The sequence below is a fragment of the Taudactylus pleione genome, unplaced genomic scaffold (genome assembly GCF_031769625.1).
Source record: "Taudactylus pleione unplaced genomic scaffold, aTauple2 ptg000069l, whole genome shotgun sequence".
Taxonomy (NCBI): domain Eukaryota; kingdom Metazoa; phylum Chordata; class Amphibia; order Anura; family Myobatrachidae; genus Taudactylus; species Taudactylus pleione.
In genome coordinates, this window is record NW_028284471.1 from 4,709,360 (window position 1) to 4,729,439 (window position 20,080).

General features: G+C 42.1%; 1 protein-coding gene across 5 annotated transcripts; it reads left to right on the plus strand.

Annotated features, from left to right (window-relative positions):
• Window positions 1-220: 220 nt before the first annotated feature.
• CSNK2A1 (casein kinase 2 alpha 1) lies at window positions 221-19,706 on the plus strand. Of its 5 annotated transcripts, none has more exons than XM_088467060.1 (13): window positions 221-327; window positions 9,767-9,946; window positions 10,461-10,572; window positions 11,303-11,404; window positions 11,534-11,584; window positions 11,680-11,739; window positions 11,841-11,924; window positions 12,022-12,132; window positions 12,287-12,388; window positions 13,150-13,250; window positions 13,801-13,949; window positions 14,030-14,155; window positions 18,162-19,706. In XM_088467060.1, exons 2-13 carry the CDS (start codon window positions 9,846-9,848, stop codon window positions 18,275-18,277), a joined length of 1,215 nt encoding a protein of 404 aa, XP_088323186.1. In that variant the 5' UTR covers window positions 221-327; window positions 9,767-9,845; the 3' UTR covers window positions 18,278-19,706. The 5 variants fall into 5 exon arrangements, with proteins under 5 accessions (XP_088323186.1, XP_088323190.1, XP_088323188.1 ...); XM_088467064.1 differs by having other exon boundaries at window positions 14,030-14,116; XM_088467062.1 differs by lacking the exon at window positions 221-327 and adding an exon at window positions 433-580.
• Window positions 19,707-20,080: the final 374 nt, after the last annotated feature.

A 20,080-nucleotide genomic window follows, 5' to 3' on the forward strand; every position in this document is an offset into this window, starting at 1 on the left:
AGTCAGGTAACGTAGTTGTTGAAAGAGCAGCAGGGTTGATTCCGCCACTCACCCATAGAACGTATACCCGCCAGCACTGTGTCCCTCTCTGCGTCTTTATACAACTTTGCCGTAAGTTCTCAGTGAGTCTACCGCGGGCAAAAGCTCACTTTCCACTCACAAGATGGCGGCCGGAATACCGCCCCGCTAGGCCGCCGCAGCGAGCAGAGCTTATTTCCGCTTCCGCTCTGCCTCGCTGTGATACCTGCGGCTGGCGGCCGTGTGTCTCCGCCATATTGTCTGTGTGATCCCGGCGGGAGCGGCGGCCGCGGGGAGCGGGAACAGCAGGTGCGGAGTGTGAGACGGGCTCATCCCTGGGGGGGAGGACAGGGCGCAACGTCAGCAACTCCACATTCGCCCATGGAGGGGCGGAGCTCGGCCTCACCCGCAGCTCCGCCATCTCCGGTGTGCAGAAGAGAGAAGGGGGGGCGGGGTATCTGTCCCTGGGAGACTTAGGGCACCCGAGAGTGCGTGCTGGGGGTCAGGCCTGGCCGCTCCCTGGGATGGGTGAGTGTGGAGGTGCAGGTGTATTGGCTGTGAGGTAATGCCGGGTGTGGTGACTGCGTTATATTGGGGGAATAGGTGCTCTTTCTAATATTCTATTTGTATATCTTGGCTGCTAGTGATGCTACGTTTTACTCCTATTCTAATTATAGGTAGAACATTGTGTGTGATGAATGTGTGTAGCTGCATTATTTTTATTACTTTAAAGAGTTCTTTATTGTGGGATGATATGGCTCTCGAGGTAACTAATCTGGACATACTATGTATTTGCAATATATTCCATTTCTGTAGACTGGCCTCAGTACCCAATGCCCAGTCCATAGTTAATAATTAATGAGATTATTGGTTGTAAAGCTTATTGCTAGTTATGGCAATGCAGCGTAGAAAGACTGGTGCCCTTGTCGTAGCAATACATGGCTCTTGAAAGCATTTTCACCCTTTTTATAGCTTGCCATGTGGTAGAGCTGGTACTGAGTGGCTTAGTTTATGCTGGTATGCCATACATTTAGAGTTTGGGGCCTAACTAGTTTCATACTGAAAATGTCATACTGGTACAGTGCTACCACCCTTGTAATACTACCAGGTGGCTTCTCTTAAGGTTTATTAGTAAACCCTATCTGTATTGTGTGCCCCCCACCCTGTAGGAACTGCACCTGAGCAATTTCATATCAATTGTTTGGTCTGTTTATCAATATAATTTTGTATAAGTCTTTTGCTGTTTTCTAGTGCAGGCTAGCTAGCATATAGCTGTATAGACAAGCATATTTAAGAGGGCAGCAACTATACAGCTTAATTAAGGAAGTATAATTGGAAATTAAAAATGCTTCTCTAACTTGTGTGTATGCATATGTCTGTGTGGTTTATAGTAATTTTGTTTTATGAAAAAAAATAAATCAACTTTTTTTGTATTGATTACAATTTAGTATATATTGGTAAAATTTGATTTTGCATTTTGGTTGATATATGCAAGTAGGAATCCTTTTTGATAAATGTATCTTCATCAGTATGTCTGATAAGTGTCAAGATCCTGATTACCTAAGATGCATTTATTCTATATTCAAATTAATGTTAACCCATGGCGCTTTTATTGTGGGCAGAACACACTTTACTGTGGTTTAAAGGTGCATTATCACATGGTGTATGGTTCCAGTGGAATGTATTTCGCGTCAGGACACAGGTTAAAACATAATGCACTGAGGATCTTGTTCTCTTGTGCATTTTTGGAAAGTTTCCGCTATGACCAGTTTAAATGACTTCTCTATTCCAAAATAATCTTTTTTTTTTTTTCCTTTTTTTTTTCCTTGTGACAAGTGTAGAGGGGCACCAAAACACCATTTACTTACCTTCCCTGGTTCTGACACTTGTTGTTTCCCTCTGATGCAGTGTGCCCGATTCAATTCAACACGAATTGAATAGCACCGGGAATGAGCTGTTTTGTCGGAGAATACCCATTCTCGTGCCTTTAAAAATGGTGTTTAGTCGCAGGAACCGGCATTCTTTAACTACACTGCCCGGTGTGATGCGGTTTCCAAGGTGCAAAGGGCAGAAAACAGCCTTGCTCCTGTAGCTTTGTCGGCTTTCTGTTTTCACCCCAGGAGGGATGAAAGAAGAAATCCTTAGTTGGGCTTAACAACGCGCTGAATTTAATAGCGCTGGGAGCTCATTCCCAGCGCTATTCAATTCACGTTGAATTGAATCAAGCCCAATGAGCAATGTAATGTATGGCTGAAAGCTGTAATTGCTTCTATGCAGAAGCGTCTGTTTATTCTGTCAAATGTAATTTTCTTGATGCATGTTTTGGCAGTCTATTTGCGGCCCTTTGACTGGAGATACCATGAAAGTTTCCTTTCATGGTGTTAATGCAGCACAGACACCTGCGCATTTAGGGCATAATTCACTACAGATTGCGGTCGCGGCTGTGATTACGCACGTAGATCTGCTGCGAAAATATTCTAATGAATGCAATCGCAAATCCGTCACACTGCCAGCATAGAGACGCCCACTATCTCACTTCTGTAATATCTTGCAGTCCTGCGTATACTTCGGGGAAAATAGATTAACATCGGCCCCTCACGCACAATTACAACAGGTCTGACCTTACACAGAAATTGCTAACCTCGACGCACACCTTGTGAGTACACAAGCTGCGTATGCCATCGTAGTGGCTAATTTATGCATGCCCAAGCAACAGCATTCAAACGGACAGTCTGTATTTCTCCAATGACTTCCCCTTCACCACCTCCAAACGCTGACGTTCCATCCCTCGCTCTGCGTAGGTGATCGCAATGCTAACTCGTGCACGCGCCATGCCGATCTGCGTACGCTGTTGCAATCTGTGATGAATCAGGCCCTTGGTACATAGATATGAACATTACTGTAGCCTACATAGGTTATGGATCTAAGGGTATGTTGTAGCGGTAAAAGCTTGTGTTTTTGCTGTAATATCTATGGGATGTTATGGTAACTGTACACTGTTTGATGCTTGCCTGATCGCTGATTTTTTAATGTTTTCTTGGTAGAGAGGTATTGCAGTTCGTAGCTGTATGTTCTTAAGGGTGATTCAATTGTTTTATAGGGCGCTTTAACTTATGGGTGGATGACAGAGCATTTCAATTGTTGCTCCGTTTACGCGTGCATATGTTAGACACGTTTTTTGCTCACAGCCTCCTGAGTTGGTGAGCACAAATATGCAATAAGTCGGCCGTTTGGGTGCCAAAAGTAGGACTTTAGACGGGGTTAGCTGCTATATTTTTCTTAACCATGCTTTTGGGTATGCTCGGGTGCCAAAACGGAGCAACAATTGAATTGCTCCGTTGGGCACCCATTGCGTTTGGTTGCCGCAAAAACAATTAAATCTCCAGTACACATCTATTTCCATTTGACCAAAGATTTTTGTGGCCTAAAAAAAGATACACCAAATCCAGAGTTGATTGACTGGAGATACCAAAATTCATCTGAATTTTGTTCTATTTAAAGGCCCCCATACACTATCTGATGGATAGCCAGGTCCTGAGATGGCATCTTAAAGGCTGGTCGGCAGCCATCGATGTTCCGCAATCCGTCGGGGGATCGGTGAAATTATACATGTTAAATTTCACCGATTTGCAAATCACGATCATATTTTGAACGTGATCGGCAAATCTGTGAAATCCAACATGTTGGATTTCACAGCTCCTGCAACCTGGCATTTCTGGATCGCAGGAATGCTGCAATCCGTCGCCGATGTATGTGGGGCCTTTAGTTATATTTCCCCTTCCCTCCCAGAAGACTTGTTATAGTAAAATATTTGTCTATGCTGTTTTAGAGTGCCCATACATGCTTTTGATCAGGGCTTGACACATTTTTCTAAAATCTAGGAGCCAGGATGAAATCGTAGGAGCCAGACGCTGTCCCCCCAAAAACATTACAGGAGTGAGTAAAGAGCACAGCTCCACAAAATGGTCACAGTTTAATGGATACAGTAAAATGGAGGCCCCCACTCACTGCTCTGCACAGCTCCCCTACTCCACCTTCCAGTCATAACAGACCACGTTTCACATAAAATAATGGTGCCAGAGAGTACAACAAAAACTCCCTCCCTCATGGTCACACCACTATCCCTCTGAAGTTGCTCCGCAATCCCTGCCCATGCATAGACCCTACTACCGGAGAGCTCTATACAGCAGGAGATAGGAGACAGTAGACAGTTTGGACGTACAGGAGGATCAGCGTAGACTGGGACAGACTGCAGGGATCAGAGCAGGCCAGGATGGAGAGGAGTCGTCAGTGCAGGCCGGGACGGACATAGGCACAGCAGTCACTGCAGACAACACTCAGCACATGCACTCCTGTGCATGACACGAACACCGCAATACTATAGGTATGAAACTCCGCTAGATCTGATGAGGATCTGCTTCCTCCCTCACTGCAAAATCTCTTAGCCAGGCAGCAAAATCTGGTAGCCATGGTGTCCTCGCCCCCGGGATTTGTCGAGCCCTGCTTTTGATAATGAATTAAGCTGTTTTAGATCAAAGTATCCACAATCTGATTATAGCTTTTATGTCTTTAAAAAGACAGCTGTTTCTAATCTAAGTTAATAGGGTACCATTGGATGTTCATCAGGATGGACAATAAATTTAGACAAGTATTTATGTGGCCAAATCTGACAGATCCGTCTGTATTGGACAGGTTCAGTGTGTAGGAGAATAAACACAATTTTGAAAGTGGAGAAATATAGGGGTCAGTTCATTTAGGAGCGAATTGTCTTGCATGCTGTTTTCATGACAAATTCGCACTTCAAATTGTATTTGCAATTAAATTCCAAACTTGCATTGCATTTTCTTATAAATTCTATATTTTATTTTTTTTGTGCGTATCCCTCAGAGCAGCTGAAAATGTAGGGTAAAAAAAAATTTGGGACACAGTGCAGAACCTCTGGTATAGCCCTCCAAATGAATAGTCATGCACTTGGAGGGGTTTAAATTAAAGACATATCAGTTCTCAGGTGAATTTCTCTGAAAAGCTCAATAATGGGTTAAATAATGTGGAACATGTATGAAAGGGGTCTTTCACCTTGAAGATGAGAGCGAAGTTTTTTTTTTTTCTTTCCACATTTTTTTTTTCATAAACTTGTAGTTAATCGCATGAATTTTTTTTTCTGTACTCCCCAAAATATTGGAAAGATTTTAATATGCTGAAAAAACTTTCTGGTTATAACTTTTCCACCATTAATAAAAAATGCAAAAATCAACCTTTATGCCATCTTCTAAGAATCTTCAATACTTTACCTATGACCAATAAGTCTTCTATATGGTCCTGCTATCGCAGTTGCCACTTTTTTGGGTTCAGAATGATCTCCTGACTTTTTTCATGCACTTCTCACAAGTTGACCTTCGCAAACTCATATGTAATTGAATTTACCACAAAGGGCGGCATTCAATTGATTACGCGGTCCGGATCTCCCGCCTAAAGTGACAGGAGATCGCGGGCCGCCATTCAATTGCTGCCGTTCTTCGCGCTGATCGCGCCCATAGAGGTCAGGTTTAGCCGTGTAAAGCAGCTAAACCCGACCAAAGTGCTGGGGGCGATCGCGAAAAGTGATGTTTGGGCGCCCAAACATATCACTTTTCGCACATTTCAGCTCTCATCCCCCAGGGGCTGCGAGCTGAAATGTAGAGCTTGGCAGCTGATCGCGCCCGACAGGAGCAAGAATAGAATAGCTCCGTCGGGCGCGATAGGGGATGAAAACAATTGAATTCCGCCCAAAGTGTCACTGTAACTAAATCCTGTGCAATGGGATAGACTGTAGAAATCGGATCACGATACTCAAATACCTTTAATTTGTAGTAATAATTCTCCCCAACCTTTAATAGTTTTGGTTGAGTATTTTATCTAAAGGTGGCCATACATTGTGCAATCATTGGTCTGTCGAGCACGTGAAATCTTTCAGCATGCTCGACAGATGCACTAATTTGTACTTGTACAGTCCAATACTCCCCACATATATACAGACCATTTTTAGTATGTCAGCTGGTTTGTCGTTGAAGTTTAGGTAGCTGTACTGGTGGGTCATTTGAGTTTTACTTGACGATGTGCCTGTGGATGTCTCCTGGAAGTAAGAAGTCTTTTTATAAATTGTTGGCAGAAGACCTTACATTATGTTTCAGATGAAGTTTTTAATAAGGAACATAATTATTCAGCGTACACTTTGCAGACTGTAAAGGTGCCTACACACTTGGCAATATTTTACACGATTTGGACGCTTCTGACGCATCGTGACGACAAATCGTGTAAAATATGCCCAAATCGTGAGTGTTCACTCACGATGCCAATGCGTGTCCCCGCAGGTCGTACATCGCATCTTCAGATCTGCCGTGCTGTAGGTCAGATCTGACAATCTCAGTCGCGATGCACTGGAATAGTTAGGAGGCACGATAGATCGTTTGTCACATTGGACAGTTTTTAACACCAAATCGTGCCCACGACTGCCGGGGAGAGTTCCAGGGGAAATCGGACACAATGTCGGATCGTGAGCACATCGCCAAGTGTGTAGTCACCTTTAAGATGCACAATTTAAACGGCAAAACTGCATTTTAGAATGTCTTTGAGCCTATCTGAGTCTCTTAACATGACATCCTCCTTATTAATCAATAAACTTATTGAACTGACATTTATATTATAGAAGCAAAATTTGTTAAAGGCTATCCAAAGTTTATGTGGGTTATGTAGCGTTCCTGCTAGATAGAGGGGAAGGCAGGGCGCAGACTTGCAGGCATGGCTGCATCTGCGCGCACCTTTGGCGTGCATGCTCCCAAAAAGGGGTACTGGCCCATCGGGGAGGGGCTGTGTCCTTGTGGCATGTCCCGAATTCATCACAAATGGGGGTGTGCCCAGCACTTAATGGAGGTGCTGGGCTTCCCCCAAGCTCTCCCCTCATGCTCAATAGATGCTACGCGTGCATGTGCATGGCGTCTCTTCACCTGGCGGTGATCGGTCAGCTTTACGAGGCTAAACACCAAAAAAACAGTGTACAGTCACCATAAGTGAATATCGTAAAACCTGGAATGTTTTAGGGCTTTGAGGAGCAAGTTTAGAAATCAATGTTTTAAAGAAACAAGATAAATTGTTTGTTACATAATGGTATACTATGAAGATAAAATCATTAATGTATGCATTTGTTTCCTGTGCAGTGTATATTTCACACCACTTTGAATTAATCTGTATCATACCATGTTGTTGCATTATACATACTATTGGCCTAACACTTCTGTATTTTTTTTATATCAACTTACTCAAATTACCTTGTGCTGGCTACCACATGGCAGAATAATTTGGGTTCAGGCAGTCTGTTTTTGGGCTATTGTCCAGTGTGCTGGATTTGTATCTGCCCATGCACATTCGTGTATGTGAGTAGAAAGGCTCAGCAGTATATTGATTTATTTTGCAATGCAGACCCGGTGGCAATGTGAAGTTACTGCTTAATTGGAGGATAGTACTGCAGGGAGCTGTAATCAGCTGCATAGTAGTTTCATTGGTATTTCAGGAAGTGTAGAAGGGGGGTTATGGTACTGCACCTTCAGTGTAGTAAAATTTAGACTAATAATAAAACATTTGGTTAATCTACTTTGTTTCTGTATATTCTCCTTTCTCAAACTGGTCATTGTCACACTGGAGCATTTTTTTTTATTTTTTATTATAAATCTTAAATTACAGGAAGTTGTGGGCTTATGGTGCATACAGACGGGACGACAGTCAGTGATAACGATATTGCTGAACATTCTCCCAGGTGTGCTGGATGATCGATATCGATCGTCCAGCATACCACCAACGTCGCGGCTCCCTTTAGTAACTTGGTCAATATCGACCAGGTTGGCCTGCATGCACAGGCGATGGATGATATTGTTATCGTCCATGCGTGCCCGCACATCGCAGGTTGTTGGAGGTACCAAAAAATGCACTATATGAACGACGATATGTTCGTTATCATTCATAGCGTGCATTTTAATCGTACCGTGTGTACGCACCTTTAGACATCTCTTAATGCAATGTTTAAACTTTAAATGGCTCAATCCAAATAAATATTTACTTCTGTCAAATTCTGATTTGTGTTGCTCACTGTCTCATTGCATGAAATTGTTGTATCTGTAATAAAGTATAAGTTAATAATTATGAATTGATCAACAATTTTTAACAAAAAAAAATTTGTCCCCTTGTGTTATCATAATAGTCCCTTTTATTGTAAAGTTTTGGTAGCTGATGCAACGGTTTCATCTAATGAGGCTTCTGGTAAACAGAACTCTAGTTTTTAAATCTACAGTACAAGTCTTATTGAGTTTCATCTTGCTGGGTCACCATAGGATGCTATCACTTTAGACAAATGGTGGGCCACACACAATATTTTGTAGTTACACTGATGAATAAAATTACAATGGTATTTATTGTAAGACCTATGTGTATCTCCCACACAAATTGGCAAAACTGCTGTGGAATAAATGATGATAGACAGATATATCTATCTATCTCTTGTGTGTATACACATTTAGTTTGTCTTGCATTTGTTAAGATTAGTAGGATCTGCCATATTTGCATAGTCAATATCCAAGCCTCAAACATTTTAAAAACTGTACCTTTATAAATAGAATATTTTACATTGAATTAAACATTAAGGAAGTCCTTATTCCCCCTGTCACCTCACTGACTATGGGAGCCCTTATGTTGGGAAAAAAGAGGCTGTTAATTTTTCTGCTGCTGACTTTGTACCCAGCACCTAGAATGCTGTCAGTCAGCTGGTAGTCTGCTTCATACTCTGTAGGTGCGAGTAATATGAGCCATACATCTACAGCCCGATTCCCCATTCTGCAGATCAACGCAATAACCGAAATCTCCAAAGTGCTATTTAGCGCTGCAGATCGCAGTCCCCATAATTATCAATGGGGACTACGATCTGACCTCTATGTACTAAACTTCTAAAAGTGAAGCTGTTCAGAGTTTAGCCACGGTAGCTTACATCATCTTCAAATGGTGTAAATTACGGTAAGCCTATGTGGGCTTCCAGTGCAGGAGAGAGATCTCTCAATCTCTCTCTCGCAGCCCCCTGCCGGCTCCAGAAGATGACACTGTGTGCATGCGCAGTGTCGGCTTACCCCTGGGAAATCTCTCACTTCTGTGAAAGACTTCCACAATTTGCCGAGTCTGACTCGCAGGGACAGCGGTTATCGCAACTGCTGTCACTGTGAGTTCCTCTTTGTATATAGCGGGGATATTTTCATTAAAAATGAAAATATCTCCTGCGAGTTTGACTGATCGCGGTAGTACCGTGATTATTAGTATAAAGACCCCTAATTCTCCTAGACCCTCCTTTCTGAACCGTGCTCATACGTGAGGGAGTTGAAAGGTAGTGTAGTTTGGAGTGGGCTGCATGCAGATTGTCAAGGGGTGGGCGGTAGTGGGCTGAACAAATTGGCTGACTGCCCATGGGCAGAGTTTTGCCCAACCCTGCTTTAGACAGTTGTTTGAGGGCAGCAGGTTTTATCCATGTACGTGTGAAAAAGTGACATCCGATTTAATATCTTAGAGGCATCAATTAAACAGATGAGTCCTGATGTCCCCAATGATCTTCTGTATGTATTTAATTCCTTTCCATTTTTATATATATATATATATATATATATACTTTTATTTATGCATAGTAGCTCTTATTTTATCAGTGTCTACATGCTCTATAACCGTTATTTCCTCTTTTCAGTGAGACTCCTCAGGTCATCAATCTATTTGTGCTGGGCCTTTAAAGTCACAGTCCATCTAGGGCCGCCAACCAGACAGCCATGTCGGGACCTGTGCCAAGCCGGGCCCGTGTCTACACGGATGTGAATACACACAGACCTCGGGAGTATTGGGACTATGAGTCGCATGTTGTAGAATGGGGGTAAGTATTGCTCTGCCGCCTCAAAAACCCTTTACATAGGATTTTTAATAGCGTAGATTGAATTTTAATGTATTCAAATTGACAATGGCAAGATATGTTTATGGTCAGGCATCATTAAGGTGTTTTACCCGAGAAGAATTATTTTGTGCACTGTAATAAAGTTGAATGTCCATTTATTTCATTGCTGTCGAAGCCATGTTAAACAGCAGGTCAATTGATGTGATACTATGTATTGTATACAGGCGAAAAAATATATGTAGTCTTAAATCAGATTATTCTTACTGTGCTGTAGGTAAGTGTTGATGGTCATAAAATATGTCACAGATGGTAACATCTATCTTCATGTTAAGCTGAGTTCAGAGTCCCTGATCTGATAGTGCTGTGTGTGAGACCTTCCCTGTAGCGGATACAGGACAGTGATGGTGTTTATCTGCCAGGACAAAAGGTCCTATCCTGAGCATGTACACTTGTATATCCTGCCAATGCAGTGACAGTGGTTATTTTCATGCTCCAGGAATCAAGATGACTACCAACTGGTCAGGAAACTTGGTCGGGGAAAGTACAGTGAAGTCTTTGAAGCCATTAACATTACCAATAATGAAAAAGTCGTGGTGAAAATTCTCAAGGTGAGTTTTGTTGTCTACTGATACTTTAAAGTGGACCTGTCAGCTTAATGCAGTGGAGACAGCTGTTTTGTGGGATGATCCAATATGATCAGTTTGTCATGCAGTGCTTTAGTGATGTCTGTCCCAGACTAATAATCACAAGGCCCTGGCTCCTACTGAGTTTATAGGCTACATTTATAGAAATGCTCATTCCACGAACTGGCAGCTTCCATAAAATCAGGTGGCAGATAAGAGATTGCTTGTGCCCTTTTAGTTCTCTCAGCACAAGTCTTTCCTCCATTATTAACACTTTATTGCCAATTAAAGGGATCTGTTTTGGTTCACTCCTGTAAAACTGCTGTGTAAGTGATGTGCGAGCAAGTGCACCAAAGACACAGCAAGGTCTTCCTGCTTGCAACCTGTGGCAATTCCTCCCCACCTCGCTCAAAAAAAAAAAAAACTTTAAAATTCCCTATTCTTTGCAAAAACATTTGGCTCTTTAATAAATTCTAAACAGACCTCTATACACACTTTTTTAAAAATGTCTGATGCATCATAGACCGTAAGAGCAGTGCATGCTTTGTTCATATCTTCAAGATGTACCAGTGTTCTAAATGAGGATTCCTGTCAGGTAAACACAGGGTACCTAAAAGACAAACTACTTCATGGTACCGAAGCAGTTACAATTTCTTGGTACACAGGTTAATAATTACCTCCTGACACCTCGTGTCTCCACCTTTTTTATTTATAGCCTGTGAAGAAGAAGAAAATTAAGCGTGAAATCAAGATTCTTGAGAACTTGCGAGGCGGACCCAACATCATCACACTGGCTGACATAGTGAAAGATCCTGTGGTGAGCTGGCTTTATCTTCACGTAGCAGAGAATTCAGATCCAATAATTAGATAATCATTCCCCACATGTTGGCTCTCCATTTTATTAGACTATCCATTTTGAGTTTACATATTTTTTTTTGGCTTTTAGTCCAGAACGCCGGCACTGGTTTTTGAACATGTCAACAATACAGATTTTAAGGTGAGCATGAAGAAAGTAGTTTACTGGTGTCAATATTCCAGATTTGAAGGGGCCATTCCATTAAGTACAGTATTTTTTGTTCTTGCTTTCCACAGCAGTTATATCAGACTCTAACAGATTACGACATTAGGTTCTACATGTATGAAATATTAAAGGTATGATATGCTTGGCTGTCGCCATTTCTCCCTGTCTATTAGATACATTCAGCACACCTTTCTGCAAAATGTACACTCTGACTCTGTACTGTCCCCTGCAGGCCCTGGATTATTGTCACAGTATGGGTATCATGCACAGGGACGTGAAGCCACATAATGTTATGATTGACCATGAGCATAGAAAGGTAAGTTTGATCCCAGAATGCTAATGGTTTGATCTTCCCTGATTTGACTTACTACTGGGTTCATGTGAAAGCGGAATAATTGTTAATCTCTTCCCAGCTCCGACTAATAGATTGGGGCCTCGCAGAGTTTTATCACCCAGGCCAGGAATATAATGTCAGAGTTGCCTCCAGATACTTTAAGGGGCCAGAACTGCTTGTTGATTACCAGGTATGACTCTTAATATAACTTCATTTCATGTGTGAGCACTCATGGGACCTTTAAAATAAAGAAAAGGTATAGAAATGAGACCGATAGAACAGGTATGTGAATTTACATCGAAATGTATGACGTGTGTGTATATTATTTGACTTGCGTCTTTCAGATGTATGATTACAGTCTAGATATGTGGAGCTTGGGCTGTATGCTGGCCAGCATGATCTTCAGAAAGGAACCATTTTTCCATGGACATGATAATTATGATCAGGTGAGACACTGCACTTGTCAATGGTGACTGGGCTGTCCTGCTTGCAAATGTAGTATTCTGCATATTAGAATATTCAAATTTCAATAGACTAAGGGTCCTATGTATCAAGCTATTTTTTCCATAGTTATGTAGAAACTGCAGTTTCTGCATAATTTTATTTATTGTACTAATGGCACACAGAATTCTCCTGCATTAAATCTGAGAATGACTGTTCTCGCAACTCCACCCAGGTGTTTAGCTTCCAACAGCCTCGCGGCCGACACTTTAGTGGGATTTCTGCTCGCAGAGTTAAGGGACAGTTTCAATTGGTCCGTGGATAATTGTCAGCCCGGACCTATTCAGTTAGGTCCTGCTTCCTTGTGCGTTAATTCCCAGAGGGTACACTTAACGCAGATTTCCGCCTATCCTTAGGAGAAATTAGCCCGTGAGGTAAACGCGGAATTTGTTTACCACATGGGGAAAATGCAGAAAAATGAATCATTCCAGCCGTAAAACTCAGAGCTTTGCCCGCACTGTAAATACTGTGGGTAATTAAATCTGCCCATAAATAAAGCTTCCCTAGATGTACATTCATAGACTGACCAGCAATGAGCAAAACGCTGTAACTGTTTCCTACTCTTATTTACAAACTTAAAGCACAGTACGGTGGCTACAAATTTCATCTGAAGGATGTGAGTGATGCTCAGACATTACTCATTGCTGGAAGGAGCATGATGTGACTAAAATGTACAAGGTTGTTTTAACTAGTTTCTCTTATGCAGTTGGTGAGAATAGCCAAGGTCCTGGGGACGGAAGATCTGTATGATTACATTGACAAATACAATATTGAACTGGATCCTCGCTTCAATGATATTCTGGGCAGGTGAGGAAACCCTGTGGTAGTAGTTCCCATTACATTGAAACGTATCAGTGGACCCCAATTAGAATTTGTTGTGAGCCTCACTTTGCTGGTTTTTGGATATTTTGGGATTAGATCTCTTGCCTACACACTATACAATTATTGGACTGATTTTCAAAAATCTGGTGATCGGCCTGATTTATTGTATAGTGTGTATGAACGATCGTTTCAACGTTTAAAATGGTTAAACATCCCCAAACTCATTCCTTTAGATTATCTGATCTGTCCGTCAAACTCTGGCTCAATTTCCCGACATGGTGCAGTGTGTGTGCACTCTCAATCTGCCCAGATTTCCTATGTTCTCCTGTCACTATGTCATCATCCTTGTGGGAGGATATATGCAAAATCAGTGTGGTGTGGTGACAAATCGCTAGCTTCTATGGAAAATTGTATAATGTGTAGCACAGATATGGGGGCTTTCAATCTTCCGAAAAATTGTCCCATTCCTCATACCGGTCAAAAAATTCTGCCTGTGTGTAACCAGCTTTAGTCTCACTCTTCTTTTCTGCCACAGACATTCCCGCAAGCGATGGGAGCGCTTTGTGCACAGTGAGAATCAACACTTGGTCAGTCCGGAGGCTTTGGATTTCCTTGATAAGCTGCTGCGATATGACCACCAGACAAGACTGACTGCTCGTGAAGCCATGGACCACCCTTACTTCTGTAAGTGTGGCTTCTCCTTCATTCATACTGTTAATGTTGTGTTTGTTGTGGTCTCTATTCTCATATTTCTTATTCCGCAGACCCAATTGTGAAGGACCAGTCTCGGATGGGCTCCTCTAACATGCCCAGCGGAAGCACCCCAGTCAGTAGCGCCAGTATGATGTCAGGTCAGTCCCTGCCCAAGTCCAGTGTCCGTGACAAGTCAGGTCAGTCTTTGGCAAGTGTAGCAGGGCTCCCTCTGGTGGTGGTTCTGTGTAAGCTGTGTTTGTAAAGATGCGCTGTACCAGCATCTCTTTATTATTTACTATATGTGGCTGATGTAATACCAAACTCAAATACATGGGCCATCGTATATTGTTTAAAAATGTATTTTTTTAAATTGTAGGCTACTGTATATAATATGTATTTAATATACAAATGTTTCAGTAGTATATCCAAATTAAAGATATTTAAGAACAAAGTGGCTGGTAAACACTGACAAGTTTAACTCACTAAATCAGACCTTTAAATTCCTATTCTCTAAGCTTCTACATTTATATATTTGACCCTTTTAAATTACAGTACGCCCTATTAAGTCAGAACCACTACGCATAAAGGCTCAAAATCTTTGTTTCAGGTGTTTCTTGCATTACTATAATGTTATAATACTTCCAGATAAATGGTTATGATGGTATAGATTTCTTCTAGGCAGCATATCTGCATTCTACAAAAGGACTAGGTCACGTCCAGAAACCTTTTTAATAACTAGGGGGGGGGGGGTTCAATTAGCCATGGTACTTTAGAATAAAGGCTATATTTTATCCAAGTCTATAATATTAAAATTTATACAGATGTCTAAGAACACAAAACATCAATGTCAAGTTTGCAGAGTAATGAATAATGCAAGTGTCTTTCAGGTACAGATAAAGTGCTACTGGCTCGTGTATGTGTGTGTAAAAAATAAATATATATATATATATATATATATATATATATATTATACATGTAAAATGCGTTTCAAGATTTAGAGCTGTATCACAATTGTCACTTAAATATTACTGTATTCCAAGCATTAGGACAGTGTCAAGAGTCACTCACTTTACCATTTATTTCAAGATTCAAAACCATATCTGTAAAGTCAAATGAGTGTTTCTACATATATAGCCATACTTATGGGCACCTTCAATCTATAACCTCAACCACCTCTTAATCACAACCTCATACCTCAGTGATCGTGCTGAGCGATAAAAATTGGGGTCCAAGGGACCCCTCACTTTAAAAAATTGGGGTCCTACTCCACTGTTTCTGGGTCCCATTACATATTATGGGGGTGAGGGCAGGCAGCAGTTGGGACAGAGCTGGAGTTAAGTAGCAGTTGGGGTAGAGGGGGTTAAAGGCAAGCAGCAGCTGGGGTAGAGCTTTGGGGGTAAAGGCAGGGAGAAGTTGCGGTAGAGCTGGGGCAAGAATGGGAGTTAGACCGGGCAGAGCTGGGGGTAGGGAGGGGTAAGTGCAGACAGTAATGGGGCAAGGAGGGGCTTAGGGCCAGATATGATGGGGTTAATAAAGGGGCAATGGTAGATAGCAGCTGGGGCAGTACTGGGAGCAAGGAAGAGGTTAGGGGCAAGCAGTACTTGGGTAGGGAGGGGGTAAAGGTAGATAACAGCTGTGGCACTACTAGGGGGCCAAGAGGAAGTTAGGGACAGGCAGTGCAGGGTGTAGGAAGGTGGCAAGGGTAGATAGCCTGGGCAGTATTAGGGGCAAGGAGATTAGGGATAGGCAGTGCTGGGGGTAAGGTTGGGGGTGCACACAGTTAGCATTCAGGGTAAATTGGAAATACCCAGTCGGTGATAGTGAAGGAATACACAGTCAGGATTTGGGGGGGAGAAATCACACAAGCTGGCCAGTAATGCCAGGGGAAGAGGTCACAGAGCCGGCCAGTGACGGGCCACAAAGGTAGCCAGTAACACCAGGGACAGGGGTCCTCACCTTTCAGGGAGCTCCTCCACCAGCACCTGAGCAGTAACTGCACCAGCTTCTGGATGTGTTTCTGCAGCACAAACAGGTCTGCAATGTTCCACACAACGGCTTATAACTCACCCGCCCGGTCCAACATCCCCACTGAGGCACAGTGAATGGAGAGGGGCTGCGGCAGAGATGGGAGCAGTGTGTGAGGCAGAGGGACCGGAGTGTGGCTGAGTGAGCCGGTAGCACAGGAAGAGTGACTACTGAGTCTGTTTGAGACACTCTGAACGCGAGGAGCGGGCGGCAGCTGCAGAAACTGGTACAGAGGGAGGAGGAGCCGCAAGTACTAGGGGGATTCTGGGAGCTGTAGTGAGGAGAATCTGCCGACGGAGACTGGTTAAGTAGCCGCTGACTGTATTTGGCTGCTGCGGTGCTGCACACAGGACAAACAGCGCGTCCTGCAGGACCCGCTCAGTTTAAAAAACAGGGGTCCCAACTTCTTTGCAATCACTGTACCTTGTTATAACCGCATAAGTGACATAACGGCAGTCCTGTGAGACTGTGCTCCACACTTTAGAAAACCGTTCTAACTACATGTGAATCCTATGTGCTGTTTTTAACTACAGTTAATTATATATTTCAGTGATCCATGCTGCACTAACCTATTAAGTAAGATCCGGAAGTATTTTTATTTACAAATACAGATGATCAAATGTGTTCACAAATACACTCCCCATGCCCTGGTCAGACTCCAAGACCACAGACCTGGATAATTGAATGAGGCTTCCTTATAAGGAAAGAGCTGGGCAACTTAAACTTTTCTTTTCTTATGATACTTTGGCTGATTAGCGTACACAGATATAAGCAATCAATAGCTGTTGATTACGTCCAACGGACTGAAAAGCAGATAGTCGGTCTGGCACTCCCTGTAACGTATAACTTTAGCTGGGTTCCTTCACAAGAAATCAATACTTCATGTAGATGTGCGGCGCTCCACGTATGGATTAAATCCTAGCAATAGCTTCTATACAGTGAACGTTTCAGTGCTTTTATTGTTACAGCACTTTCACCCTAGAACAATTATTTAATGAACAACGAAACAATGTTCAATTTTTCATTAATATGCACACTGCCGCGTACGATATTGTTTGACCCTGCAGCACTGTCAATAAAACTATCTGGTTTGTCTGCGGAGCACGCAATAGTACATACATATTAGACGATATGCACGATTTGTCGTTTCAATACGTCAAATTGTTTTGATATTCTAATCCCTAAGAGTGCCCCCCATGAGCTACTTTTTCTTATGTAAAATTTACTCAAGGCCATACCTGGAGAACAGGTATTTCCATGAACAGCTGTAGTCTGTGTTAGAAACAGATTAACCATACAGTGTCTAGAGATCTGTGCTTTTAAATAACTACTGTACATCTAAGTGATCATTTTCCACAAGGAAGATGTTCCTGCAGAGCTTGTTCTGTGTTGATACTCTATTTGCTAACAAAGCGGTTCAATAATTGTTTCAGCTGCTATGAAATGCAGTTTGACCCCAGTCACATCATTTACCTGGAATCACTATTGACGCAGAGTGTGTTGAATCCTATGAGCCCCAGTGACTGGTAATTGACACTGGGGTATATTCAGATTTATAAACCACACATAATACAAAATGTGGGTTCCCAGTGATTAGCGTAATTCTATTGTAGCTGACATCTACTATAAACTGAATGCTAGCTATTTTATATAAACACCTGAATAGGGACTGTATTTTGCAGGGATCATTTGTATATTCCCACTGCCTGTAGCACCTGGGGATATGCAAATAGTATCTTTGACCAAGTTTTAATGTGTTCAGCCTAATGCTGAATAAGTCATGTCAAATAATTGAACGCTTATGAAGTACATATAAAGGGAGATGCTTCAAGGGTGTGTTTTGAAGGTGTTTTAGTTTCATCCAGTGCCTTTCTGTGGCTTCTTGCTATAAAGATCAATTTACTAAATGGGATACCAGCATTCATCAATACTGCTAAAGTACTTAATTGCTTAGCATTTAGTCATAACCTGATGAATACTATTGGTAGTGTCATTGAAACTTTAGTCCTTGTAATGAAGACACACAGGAACCTGTGCACCTTTTATGTATGTTTGGCACAGCTAGTATCACCTTTTAAGAATGTTACTTCTCATTTGTGCTGGATTCCTTCACCCAATAAATTAAGCAGTATGGTAATTTTATTGAGCCAATACAATAATGTTCTGTTTTCTTTTCAGGGATTTCCACGGTGCCAACTCCTTCAGCTTTGGGTTCTCTAGCTGGATCACCAGTCATCTCTGCAACCAATACCCTTGGGACGCCCGTAGCAGCCACTGCTGGAGCCCCCCAGTAGGGATTCATTGTCCTGGCGCCTCATCAGGAGAGGGCAGCAGGTCCAGGAGAAGACCCTGACCCTCAGCCCCTCATCCTGTCTCTACTCCCACCAAACGTGGAGAGAGGGGGCTTCCCAAAGAGCAAGAGAGCCCCCTGGACGCGCCGTGTCTGAGCAGTTGCTTGTGGATTTATAGTAGTTCTGTCATATATATATATATATAAAAAAAATTATTATAGGCTGAATTTTTTTTTTACTTTTGTTATGGCTCCTGGTCACAGGGTGCCCTCATGTCTCTGGAATGTGGCTCCTGGACTTGGCTCACTCTGTTATGCCCTCAGATGTTTCCCGGCTAGGTTTTTTTTTTAATCGTTTCACCCCATTGACTTTGTCCTTTTTTTTTTTATTTGTCCCTACTGCAGAGGGAGGGATGAGGGGCTTTTGCTGTGTCATTCATCTCCTGGCCTTTGCTGCGGTGCAGCTCCAAGAATGAAAATGCCCGTAATTAGGCTGAGTGTACAATACAAATATACTGGCCCTGCATGGTGTCCTTTTAAAAGAAAATGTACCCTAAGCAAAGCAGCAACCTCTTCATATTTGATGTTGCCATGAATTTTGTTTATCATTTATCATCTAGTTGGCTTTCAAGGTCTCTCTCAAAAAAACAAACAAAAAAAAACAAAAACCCGGAGATATACCCCAAAAATGATTAACTTTTACTATCAAATGCCTTTCTAGATAGCGTTCCCTTTTATACAGCTGCAAAAAGAGGAAGGAAAAGAGCCAGGTGCATCATAAAGCAGTCACTTGGTGCACACACATTGTTTCAGTAGAATTTTATTTGGTGAGTTGTACCTTGTGATGCATGCTGGGAAAGGAGACCTGACAACATTTTGGCTCATCCTGTACTCTTTCCAAAGAAAAACTGTTTCACATAATAGGGAATGTTGTCTAAAGAGAAATGGTTATTTTTGGTAATGTAGGAACTTGACATTCCATTGAGCCCTACAGAGGGAGCTGTCCCATAGACTGTATCAATGACTTTCTCTCGCCCCCACCTTTAAAAAACAGTAATTGTCCTGTTAACATCACTCCCCACTTCTTTACCTAGAAAGGACCTAATTGGCAGCCTGTTTATTTCCCTCCCAGTACTCCTAAAATAGAATTGTTCAACTGGCTCCTCCCTCCTGTAATTTACCTCATGCTCTTCTCTACTGAGGGGTCTTGTCTCTTGGGCCGCCCTCACATTTCCACCATTTTTTTTTTTTTCTCCCTATGTTCCCAAGCAGCAATGACTATTCCTCCTCCACCTATTTTTTTTTTTTTTTTTTTCCCCTCCCCAGTGTCCAGCAAGGAGCTGTCCCAGTGACAGACAATACTTTCTCCTTCACCTGTGACAAATCTAATGTTGGAACTATTTGGTGTAAATAAACATGGTTTTATTTATCAAGGTTAGATTCTGTCCATTGTGTCAGCCGATTTCTTGGGTGGTTTGAGGGTCAAGTGCAATAGTTGTCCATATTTTCATAACCAGTGTATTCCTATTCACTTCAATGTAGAGTTCTTGTCTATTTCCATTACAAGCAAATGTCTGGAATCTTCACATGGTCACTAGTGCAGTTTTTATTTATATTATGTGATAATTGCTTAGTGGTCAAAATTAGAAGCAGCGTGTAACTTCATGTAAAGATAATTATCCAAAGCCATTATGCACCTTTTAACTATGGGCCGTATTCAATTAGCGGCGATATTGCCGATTTTTCATGTGAAAATGCAGAACTTATCTCCATTTTAAAAAGGGGGAAAATGTGCAAAATCCCTATT

What these genes read in the sequence shown, in the direction of transcription:
- CSNK2A1 (XM_088467060.1), top strand. Translation starts at nt 9,846, where the DNA reads ATGTCGGGACCTGTGCCAAGCCGGGCCCGTGTCTACACGGATGTGAAT. An exon ending in GACATGATAATTATGATCAG is followed by an intron (nt 12,389 to 13,149) that starts GTGAGACACTGC and finishes TCTCTTATGCAG; the next exon opens with TTGGTGAGAATAGCCAAGGT. An exon ending in CAGTGTCCGTGACAAGTCAG is followed by an intron (nt 14,156 to 18,161) that starts GTCAGTCTTTGG and finishes TTTTCTTTTCAG; the next exon opens with GGATTTCCACGGTGCCAACT.